The sequence below is a fragment of the Polypterus senegalus genome, chromosome 8 (assembly GCF_016835505.1).
Source record: "Polypterus senegalus isolate Bchr_013 chromosome 8, ASM1683550v1, whole genome shotgun sequence".
Lineage (NCBI taxonomy): Eukaryota > Metazoa > Chordata > Cladistia > Polypteriformes > Polypteridae > Polypterus > Polypterus senegalus.
Genome location: NC_053161.1, coordinates 56480278 through 56492946, shown reverse-complemented (window position 1 = coordinate 56492946; position 12669 = coordinate 56480278). Strand labels below are relative to the sequence as shown.

The following is a 12669-nucleotide window of genomic DNA, read 5'->3' as shown; positions in this document are numbered from 1 at the left end:
ACAAAAAATAGAAAATAGCTAGGCAAAAGCCAAATTCATGTAACAAACCTAATAAAGTAGGAAAATGGACAGAGGTTAATGATTCATGAGGTTTTTCATTGGTGGTTCTTGTGCTTTACAGAAAATAATTTATTGTTACAAACTCATGTCTTAATTGTTTTGTCAAAAATATAGCTGTTGCTGTTCTAACATAACTTTTGTATTATTAGGTGGAAGAAAAAATGCATCTCTTAATAACTGGTCCAAATGGCTGTGGAAAAAGCTCGTTATTTCGAATACTTAGTGGACTTTGGCCTGTCTATGGTGGAGTGTTATATAAACCACCTCCTCAGCATATGTTCTATATCCCTCAAAGGTAACAACATCTCTCATTACTGAATATCCACTGACTGAAATGTAACAGTTACTGGATTTATTAGACAATTTGTCTAGAGAAAATAGCTTATTTTTTTCAGTATGGTAATATTTGACCTTTTCAAGTGGTTAAACAATATTGTGCAGTACAGTACTGAAATTTTCATCAGACTGCCATTATTTAACAGAATAAAATGTCTGTTGGTTTATCAGATTTCAAAGATAAAAGGAACATTGGTGGGCAAAACTTCAGCTGAAATAAAAAACTGTTTTGTGTAAAAATGAGTTGCTGTTATGCTTAGATGTACACAGCAAGGCTTTTAGAGAAGGATCGGTGGAAAAGACATTGTCAAAAACAAAAAATAGGTTGAAAAACTAGAACATTAAAACTAACTTTCTCCAATACCAAATCAAGAAACTCAGATCATAGTCAAGAAATGTATTCAATTTTGAGAACTAGGAAAACTAGAAAAAAGAAGAGTTTTGAAAAAGAAAAACACATTTGACAACAAAGGATTTTGTCCACAAACATAGATAGGGAACCACATCAACTACTGACATTTTAATTGGTCGTGTTGCAATGTTAGGGTCATGACTTCTGAGGACACACCCCGTAAATACTGCGGAATGTGTTTCTAACAATCGCTAGACAAAATAGCAGCGCCCATCATAGACAAAACTGAGGTGAAAACGGCTCAAAAATATTTACAAAACAAAATCATGCATAGAATAAAAAATAGCAGTGTAATTGGATTCATGAGCAAGATAAAACCCTAAAAAATTACAAGATTGCATAACTCTATACAAGAAAACATACAATAAATTAAAAGTGAACAAATCATACCACATGGGAATAGTTCCTTTAATGTTTAGCGAAATAACAAACTTAAATTTGATAAATGGAAGAAATAGGTTTTGAACTAAATTTTTCACTCAACCAGTATTAATACTATAGAAAACTATTAAATCTTAGTTAAATTCATGCTTTTGGAACAATAACATCACCTTGCCATCCATTGTTAATCCCACTATATCTCATAAAGGTATCAAGAGATTTCTGATAGCACCTCAACTGTGGCTTATCCACTAAGGATGAAATAATTTACTCAGATGAATATTTTTCTCCTATTAACATAGTATTTTGTGCAGAGTGTTGTATCTCAAGTAAATAATTAGGTTTACTGAGATGGATTTTTCATCTAGTTCTAAGCAGATTCTAATAGGGGATAAGTGATTTACTTTAATAAATTACACATGTTCTACATAAATTCCACTTTGTTGCGATACTTCTTTAAAAACAATAAAGAAGGTTTAATGATTTAATTGAAGACAATAAATAATATGTTAAGGTGTACTAAAACAGATTTGAATAATTGGTTAATCTCCAGTAAGTGATTCCAAAAGCAATTTAAAACAAAAGCTTTATGAATTTTTTAAGTATTTAGAAAAAATCTGGAAATCCAGAAATATTAAGCTAAATAATTTAGTAATAATTCTTTTTGCAGAGACTGAGAGGCACAATGTTAGAACAACCCCCGAATGACTTGCTTTTATTCTGTACTTCTCACAATACATGACTCATGAATAGTTACTATTATTTATCCATCCATCCTATTCCACTTATCCTCGGTCGGGTCACAGGGGCAGCAGCTTGAGCAGAGATACCCAGACTTCACTCTCCCCGGCCACTTCTTGTAACTCTTCCAGGGGAATCCCAAGGCGTTCCCAGGCCAGCTGAGAGACACAGTCCCTCCAGCGTGTCCTGGGTTTTCCCCAGGGCCTCCTCCCGGTTAGACGTGCCCAGAACACCTCACCATGGAGGTTTCCAGGAGGCATCCTCATCAGATGCCCGAGCCACTTCATCTAACTCCTCTCGATGCGGAGGAGCAGCGACTCTACTCTGAGCCCCTCCTGGATGACCGAGCTTCTCACCCTATCTTTAAGGGAAAGCCCAGACACCCTGCGGAGGAAATTAATTTCAGGCATTTGTATTCGCGATCTCGTTCTTTCGATCACTACCGATAGCTCATGACCATAGGTGAGGGTAGGAACATAGATCGACTGGTAAATTGAGAGCTTTGCCTTACAGCTCAGCTCCTTTTTCACTACGACAGACCGATGCAGAGCCCGCATCACTGCGGATGCCACACCGATCCGGCTGTCAACCTCACGCTCCATTCTTCCCTCACTCATGAACAAGACCCCAAGATACTTGAACTCCTCCACTTGGAGCAGGATCTCGCTCCCTGGCCTGATGAAGCAAACAGGACAGCAGCATCTGCAAAAAGCAGTGACCCAATCCTGAGCCCACCAAACCAGACCCCCTTAACGCCCTGGCTCTGCCAAGAAATTCTGTCCATAAAAGTTATGAACAGAATCGGTGACAAAGGGCAGCCCTGGCGGAGTCCAGCTCTCACTGGAAACGGGTTCGACTTACTGCCGGTAATGCGGACCAAGTTCTTACACCGATCGTATAGGGGCCAAACATTTAACTTCACAAAACAGTTAGGAGTATGCAACATTGGAATTGGGGTATCCTGGCAAAGCTCGGGATTATACCTGATAGTAACACATCATGGCTGGTTGAAAATAATCCTGACACTGTCACAGAAAAAAAAGTGTTACACTCTTTGAGCTGCAAGAAAGGATGTTCCAAAAAATTATATCCATCATGTCACTGCAAGAAAAAAATTCATAAATGACAATTCTAAACTGTTGGCTGTAATTCCAGGCCGTGGAGCGTCCTAAGATTTTACTAAGATTTTAACATTTTAGGCATCCTAAGATGTCCATTAGAGTATTACAAACTTAAGTTTGAGTTCTTAAGTTCTGATATGTTCATTTATTGGTACATCGGTATCTTTTGTTTATTATATTACATTTTTATGAAGAATTTTGCAACATATAAAATATTCACCTTGCCCTTTTGATATATTTCCAGTTGAGCAAAGCCAATCATGACAGCATTAGGCACGATGTAGGAATCAAACACACTGCAGCTAATTTAGAGTTGCCCGTTAACCTAACACACGTCTTTGGGGTGTATACTGAAGGAAAACCTACAAAGACAGGAGGAGAATGTGCATACTCTAAATGGATAATAACTAGGTGCCAGGTTGAAATTCTGAAATCTAGATCCATGAAACACACCAACACAAATCAAGTTTGGCTCTTAAATCATGCCAGGCTTGAGTTGTACTTTTTTATCTTCAGTTAGTAGCCAAATGTATATACTATATCAGCATTCAATCCAAACTAATGATTTCCTGCAAGGGTGTAATAGCTTGACCTCAAGTGTCAGCCTTGCAAGTATAAATGAGTGATGCCAGAAAAGTTCTTGTGAACTAGCACTACTCTTATCCATAATGGAAAATAACAATACTTGCCTCAGCTCACAATAAATCTTTGAAACAGGCTTTGACTGTGAATTATTAAATAAGCTGCATATATTCTATTAATTCTCCCCTTCATGAATATACAGTGGGTACGGAAAGTATTCAGACCCCCTTCAATTTTTCACTCTTTGTTATGTTGCAGCCATTTGCTAAAATCATTTAAGTAAATTTTTTTTTCCTCATTAATGTACACACAGCACCCCATATTGACAGAGAAAAAAAAGAATTTTTGAAATTGTTGCAGATTTGTTAAAAAAGAAAAACTGAAATATCACATGGTCCTAAGTATTCAGACCCTTTGCTCAGTATTTAGTAGAAGCACCCTTTTGAGCTAATACAGCCATGAGTCTTCTTGGGAAAGATGCAACAAGTTTTTCACACCTGGATTTGGGGATCCTCTGCCGTTTATCCTTGCAGATCCTCTCCAGTTCTGTCAGGTTGGATGGTAAACATTGGTGGACCATTTATTTAAAAACTATGAATTTCAAAGAAAAGGTCAAAAGAAACAAAAATTGCTGTACCACCCCATCCACAGAGATAAACCCACACACATACAAAACATATAAATGCAGCCAAGAGACGAATGGTGAGAACAGTCAGATGCAACCCACAGACCAGCACCAAAGACCTACAACATCATCTTGCAGCAGATGGAGTCACTGTGCATCGCTCAACCATTCGCACTTTACACAAGGAGATGCTGTATGCGAGAGTGATGCAGAGGAAGCCTTTTCTCCACCCACAGCACAAACAGAGCCGCTTGAGGTATGCTCAAGCACATTTGGACAAACCAGCTTCATTTTGGAATAAGGTGCTGTGGACTGATGAAACTAAAATTGAGTTATTTGGGCATAACAAAGGGTGTTATGCATGGAGGAAAAAGAACACAGCATTCCAAGAAAAACACCTGCTACCTACAGTAAAATATGGTGGTGGTTCCATCATGCTATGGGACTGTGTGGCCAGTGCAGGGACTGGGAATCTTGTCAAAGTTGAGGGACGCATGGATTCCACTCAGTATCAGCAGATTCTGGAGACCAATGTCCAGGAATCAGTAACAAAGCTGAAGCTGCGCCGGGGCTGGATCTTTCAACAAGACAACGACCCGAAACACTGCTCAAAATCCACTAAGGTATTCATGCAGAGGACCAAGTACAACATTCTGGAATGGCCATCTCAGTCCCCAGACCTGAATATAATTGAAAATCTGTGGTGTGAGTTAAAGAGAGCTGTCCATGCTCGGAAGCCATCAAACCTGAATGAACTAGAGATGTTTTGTAAAGAGGAATGGTCCAAAATACCTTCAACCACAATCCAGACTCTCATTGGAACCTACAGGAAGCATTTAGAGGCTGTAATTTTCTGCAAAAGGCGCATCTACTAAATATTGATTTCATTTCTTTTTTGTGGTGCCCAAATTTATGCACCTGCCTGATTTTGTTTGAACAATTATTGCACACTTTCTGTAAATCCAATAAACTTCATTTCACTTCTCAAATATCACTGTGTGTGTCTCCTATATGATATATTTAACTGACATTTTTAATCGTAACAACCAATGATTTATACAGGAAAATAATGACTATTGACAAGGTTGCCCAAACTTTTGCATCCCACTGTAAACATGAGTAACAAGAAAGGGGGTCAGAAAGAATCATTAAAGAAACCTAAAACTACACCCAAGTCTAGACAGACATCAGGCCCAAATGCAAGTGCAAGGTATGGCCTTTCGGAGACTGACGTGGAACTGGCAGGTGAAACAACTGACTTCCCAGGACCCCACTCCATTGCAACATCTCCAGTCAAAAGCGAAAATAGGAGCAAAGGTGCAAGCAATGTAGGTCACGATAGCGCGCCGATTCCAGAAGATCACTTGAAACTAGAAATGGCCTTGCAGTCTTTGCTTTGCATCAGCTATAACTGGGGTTGCCACTTCACTCACGGAGCACGAAAGCCGAAATGATTTCTCAGAACTGAAGAAAATGATCGCAATATTGGCCATGGCCATAAGTGAGCTCAAGAAAGACATTCAGAAAAATATTAAGAAAGAAAGAAATAACTTGCTTAAGACATTCGAGAAGACAAATGAGAAGCTGCGGCTGGAGCTGCAAGAGATGCGGTAGGAATATAAAGACTTGGAAAAACGTATATACAGTATAATCGTTTTGATGTAGTCTTTAAAGATACGTTGAGAAAAATTGAGGAACACATTCAGGAAAATGCACCTAAACTGAGAGAACTTGCTGATCAGCTGGAAGACGTTAACCAGACATTCACGGCTCGAATTGAAAAAGCGAAACAATTGGCAGCTAATGCCAATGGAAAAGCTACAGCTGCGAATTCTGAATGCAAAAAACTCGGAGACAGACTTGCGGCTCTGGAAGATGGATGCAGAAGGAATAATATTAGAATTGAAGGTCTACCTGAGAACCGTGAAAGTCCAAACCCGGTTAAATTCATAGCTGAACTATTCTCAAAAATAATTGGAGAGGACTTTAAATCAGATACCGAGATAGCGGCAGCTTATCGTATACATGGATCAAATACCTCTAAACCTAGGTCCTTAATTGTCCATTTCGAGTGATTGCAATTTAAGCTTAATGTAATGGCACTTCTCAGACACAAACAAGAGATTATATTTGAAAATAACCACATTCGTATTTTCCCTAATTTCTCTGCCTCAACAGCTGCTAAATGTGCAGCTTTTTACAACATTAAACAGCGGTTACGGAAAGCCGATATTAGATACAGCCTCTTGTATCCTGCCAAATTGAAAGTAGATATTCAAGACAAATATCTTCTCCTCCAAGGAGGAAGCAGAAAAGGAGTTAAGAAAGCTGATCCCAACGCTTTTTTGAAATACGAAAGTGAGTCGCATCCTGTCATGGTATGGCAAGAAGATATTACCTGCTGTGTAATCCACTTGCAGTGATACTGGTACCATTAATATACATCCTTTTTTCTTCTCGGCTACTTTTTGTTTATGTTTTAATTATAATAACATGTGTATGTGTGGAAGAAATTAAAGTAGTTCTTTCTTTTTTTTCTTTTGATTTTTAACTATTCTAAAGGAGACTGTTTAACATCATACCCATGGGTTATTGTTATTATTGCATTAGGGTTTACTATGCTTATTCAGGGCCACTTTTTAACACCATTCCCTGGGTTTACTGTCTTAATATTTCAAGACTGTTGATGATTATATTTTATGCTTATAATATTTAGATTTTATCGGCAATAGATATCTCTACTTTTTAATCCTCAAATGCCGCTGCTGTGGAGCTTGTTTTGTTTTGGACGTGCTCTTTCTCTAGGTATGTCAAAGGACCGGGACTTTGTGAAGTGGGGTCCAGCCTCACATGGGAGGCAAAATGGGGTGGGGTGGTAAGATAAGGGTGGGAAGAGAGCAAGCTATACCTAATCTATCCTTTTAATCCTTATAATTATAACTTCCTACGTAACAGTAGGCTGCATGGCAATAACTCTACTCACCAGTGCATCGTTGTTACTTAAGAATTGATTATTTCTTTATAGATAATAATTTCTTGCCTGCGATTAAATCTTGCAAGTATGACGCTATTGTTATTTCTGACTATGCCCCTCTGATCTTGGAGCTGAAATCATTATGTCCCACATACTAATCTCGCAGATGGCATCTTAACCCACTTCTATTAGCAGATGAGAACTGTACAGAATTTATAACAAAACAAATCAGTTTCTTCCTAGAGACAAATACATCCTTAGAGGTCTCTGCAGGAATACTCTAGGGAAACTCTACAGGCCTTCTTAAGAGGACAGACTATTTCATATCTTTCCCACAGAAATAAATTAGAAACTAAGAAGTTATCAGAGCTAACCAGTGAAATTACTAGAATAGATCAAGAACATGCCAGGTGTCCAAATGAAGATCTTCATAGGGAAAGAGAGGCTCTGCATTCAAAGCTCAACCTCTTAACAACCAAAGAAACTGAACAACTCATTTTTAAATCAAGACATCATAACTATTAACACGGAGAGAAAGCTAATAAGCTCTTAGCTCAACAAATCCACAAGCAAGAAGTTCGAAATACAATCCCAGCAATCAACAACACGAACGGAGATAAAATCATTAACCATAAAAATATAATGCACACATTTAGATTACTATAAAACCTTATATTCTGAGTTCAAAGAAGACAAAACACATTCTAATGCATTTCTGGATACATTACAGATACCACAAATAGATATTTTTATTGCAGAGGAATTGCATAAACCTCTGGTGCTATCAGAATTACTAGATGCTTAAAATTCACTTCAGAGCGGGAAAGCAACAGGCCCTGATGGCTTCCCTGTCGAATTTTATAAGAAAATCTCCACTCAGCTAGCTCTCCTGTTATTAGCAACATTTATAGATTCTAGAGACAATCAATATTTGTGCATGGATCAAACTACTGTATACCAACCAGAAGCTTCAGTTTGTACTGTATTAACATTTGCTCAGACTACTTTAAACTAGAACATGGTACCAGATAAGGATGTCCCTTGTCGCCACTGCTATTTGCAATCGCCATTGAACCACTGGCAGTTCACTGTCGAAATGCTTATCAGATAAAGGGGATTATCAGAGACGGACTTGAACAGAAAATTTCTCTATATGCAGATGATATGGTACTGTATATATCAGACTCACAAAATACTGTGCCTGCAGTCTTAACAGCACTTACAGAATTTCAAAAGATCTCTGGCCTCAGAATTAATTTGAATAAAAGTGTACTTTTTCCAGTGAATTCTCAAGCATACAATATTAGATTGGACACCTTCCCTTTTATCATTGCAGATCAGTTTTAATACCTAGAGGTAAATATTACAAGTAAACATAAAGCTCTTTATCAACAAAATTTCACCGTCTATATGGAAAAATTAAGCAAGACTTGCATAGATGGTCAACCCTCCATCTCACTCTAGCTGGAAGAATTAACGTTGTTAAGATGAATATCCTTCCTAAGCTTCTTTTTTTATTTCAAAACATTCCAATATACAGTACATCAATAAATCATTCTTTAAGCAATTAGATTCAACCATGACCTTTTTTATTTGGAACCTAAAACATCCACTTATCCAAAGAGCGACTCTACAAAGAAATAAGACAGAAGGTGGCATGGCTCTACCTAACTTTCAGTTTTATTACTAGGCAGCAAACATACAAGCTATAAAAACCTGGACACAAATAGATGAACATACACAGGCTTGGTCCGCAACAGAAATAAAATCCTGCAGTACTTCTCTATATTACCTGCTTTGTGCCCCAATAAATGCAAGTTATCGCCGATATACTAATAACTCAATTGTGCTTCACTCACTCAGAATATGGAACCAATGTAGAAAGCATTTTAAGATGGAGAATCTTTTATCTGTGGGACTGCTACATGAGAACCACCTTTTTCAACCCTCGCAAACATGTGCAGTTTTTAATATCTGGAAAACATTTGGGATTAAATTGCTTAGAGATCTTTTAATAGACATCTTTGCATCCTATGAACAATTACTGTATATTCCAAATGTAATTTTCCAGCAACACATTTCTTTCACTATCTTCAAATCAGAAACTTTGTCAAACATAACCTGCCCGATTTTCCACATCTTCCTACCTTCCTCTATGCTGGAAAACAATATTGCTCGAGAACTCGGACAGCATTTCTGCAATATATAAAAAATATTTTACAGTCCCTCCCTTTCAAAGATTTAAGAGGACAATGGGAAGAGGATCTCTCACTCAACATATCAGAAAAGGAGTGGAAGGTAGCAATGCATAGAATTCACTCAAGCTCCATATGCGCAAAGCATACTATTATTCAATTCAAAATTATATATCAAGCACATCTGTCTTGCTTAATGTTTCCAGGGCAAGATCCTACCTGTGAACCCTGCAATCAAGCTCCAGCCTCACTGGGTCATACGTTTTGGGCCTGCACCAAGTTAACATCATTCTGGACAAAAACGTTTTAAGCGCTTTTCAGACAGCCTTGGTGTCACAATCTTTTCTAATACACTAACAGCTGTGTTTGGTGTTCTTCCAGATCTGCTTAAAGTGGAGAAGGACAAACAAACTGATTGCCTTTACTACACTATTGGCACGCAGACTTATTTTGCTAATCTGGAAGAATCCTAACTCTCCTCTTTTAAGTCAGTGGGTAACTGATGTTTTATATTATTTGAAATTGGAAAAAATAAAATTCTCACTTAGAGGATCTGTGCAGAACCTTTTCAAAACCTGGCAGGATCTAATCAATAGTATTTATACAACAATTTATATCAGGTACTTGTTGCCACTTCTCAGGGAACTGGCTAACAGGTCAGAACTATCTAAGCCAAGCTTCACTCCATCATACCTGCTGTGCTGAAAGACATTAAGTAGCTGGCGAGGCACAGCATCCAGTTTTCATATAGTGTGGGTGCTCATACATAAAACATGTTGTTGCCAACATAAAAAAGCAATCTGTCTGGTCTGTCTGGTTCTCCTAATGTAATCGGAGCAATTGAATGCCTTCATATTGCAATAAGGGTACATGCCAAAAATTAAGCTGCTTTATTTTAACGATGTTAGATTCATTTGACGTGCAAGTCATCTGTGATGCCATGATGTTGCTGGCAAATGTGTTTCAATAACCTAAGTCAGCTTGTGATTCATTTATTTTGGGGAAAAGTAGTTTTGACAGACTTGAAGGTACTGTGTGTGGTGAATGGCTAAGGTAAGGTAAATGGCCGAACCATCAGTTTTTCATATGTCCTGTACTACTCATTTTAACAGCAATCATTTGTGAACCATGTGATACTGGATACACACTCAGACCCTAACGCCTTATGCCTTTTTAAGACCCCCAGAACGCAAATGCGAGGCTGTATAATGCCCCAGACACTATTGAATGCAGTGGTGGGGTCTCAGCACATCAGGAAGGAGGCCTGCTCTACTGGCCAATGGAGTGCTGCAGCATTGAGATTGCTAATGTATGAGGTTGAATAGCATGTTTCATGTTTGGATGTTTCAGGACAGTGTTTGAGGCATGTTCACATTTAAATATTTACAAGGTGACTGTGATTTATAAGCACTATATTTGGTAGGTTTTATAAGTCTTTTTTAATTCCACACAAAACTTTATAGAGGCCCCAGGACTGCATAGGATTTATATGCCACAAGAATTTTGTTCCACCTCTTAACCTTTTTCCCACTTAAACCATCTCCTGAGAATGGATATCAGGGGGACCCAGATTTCCTGGCTCGAAAATGAGAGTCTAGATTTTGCTACCCAGGCATAAGAAACCGTATACTGTCAAAAGCAGATACTGTTCAGACTATATAGGTAGCATTTTGTAAATACACACGCAGCTTGAGTTAAATAGCACATTGGAAGTCTGGCAGCAACACTAACTACTGTGTGGCCTTGTGATTGCTTGTTAACATGAGATAGGCAAACAATTGAAAAAATGATTTTCTGTATATATGTCTGTTCTTTCCGCACAAGGTTTCTGCATTTCTTTGAAACAGGAGCATCATACTGGCTTCTCTTCCATGAAGTGCAAGGAGCACACAGTCTTACCTTGATGGATTTTTCAAATTTAGCAATGTCCTTCTCAGCACTGGGTGAACATAAAGATGCAGCAAATATGTTGTGAACAATGCATTCCTAATATTGATCTTTTTCTTTATTTGATGGACATTGTTCACATTGTTTACCATTGGACAGAACTGCTCATCATTACGTTACATTATATTATATCATAAACTGTTCTATCTTACATGAAAACGTGAGACCAACATTTTGTCTTGGTTACTACTACAAAAGATATGGAGTAAGTAACATATAAAAATTATTTTTGCTGGAGTATTTCTTTAAAGTAAGCGATAAGCTATCTAGAAAACTAAATCATGTATTTTTTATGTTGGGTGTGCTGCATGCAATGCCAGCTTTAAGCAGCATAAAAAAAATAGTAAAGAATATACCTGTGATTGTCTTATATCCAGCTAAATAATGTCACTAGCAGAAAAACAAAAGCTTGTGAAACGTATATACTATGGTAAGAATGGGCTAGAAAGATTGGTGTGAACTTTTTAAATCATAGAATATTCCTGACTGAAACAAAAGCCCAAAAGATCTTATCTGACAATTACACTATACTGTTTCATTTTTCACTCTTCTTGCATCCCATAGTTAGCATTAGAAGACAAACACCACCAGGTGTCATAACAGCACTTACCCACAACTTGTGAGTGTAATTAACTTAGTATCTCAAACTTGGACTCCATGACACTACATGAGGTTATTTTTCAACTATGTAACTTGGATGGAGTGTCTGTTTGAGAAATTGGTGTTTTGAGTGTTTTTGTTAAATTGGATGATTGTGTTTTGTGGGGAGTGATCAGTATTTGTATTGAATCTTCATGAGCTTCATCAAATATAATTTGATGCAAAATGAGTTGTTATGGCAAAAAGCCTAAGTATTTGGTTTAGTGGAAGACAAGCTGATTTGAGTGGTTTTAGTATGAATGTTTGTAGGCTGTGTGGGTAGAGGTGTGAAAAGAAAATAGTGCTAATATTATAAACTGTGGTTCATTCATTTGCATGTACAGTATTTAAAATGGGTAATGGTGTCATTGACACCATAGGCTTAAACCTAGAGATGGCAACACAGACCTAAAGTTAATGTCAGTTTGTTTTTGTTTTTGTAAAGCTGCATTATTGAGAGTTCACTTAAAGGCACAGATATCTATGTATGATTTATATGGAAAGTACAATAACAAATTTCCATTCACTCCTGTATAAAAAGTACATCCATGAATAAAATATAAACAAATTAGTCTGACCATTATCATTTGCAGAAAGTGCATGTCAAAAACATTTATACAAATAACTGATTGCTGTCACTGGTAACATTAGCAGCA

General features: G+C 37.6%; 1 protein-coding gene across 1 annotated transcript in view; it reads left to right on the top strand.

Moving 5' to 3' along the window:
• LOC120533954 (ATP-binding cassette sub-family D member 2-like) overlaps positions 1–12669 on the top strand; it is a 122828-nt gene that overhangs the window by 68818 nt on the left and 41341 nt on the right. Inside the window, exon 6 of the mRNA XM_039761106.1 lies at positions 210–355. Within this exon, the coding sequence (XP_039617040.1) occupies positions 210–355 (146 nt within the window). The remainder of the gene's footprint in view (positions 1–209; positions 356–12669) is intronic.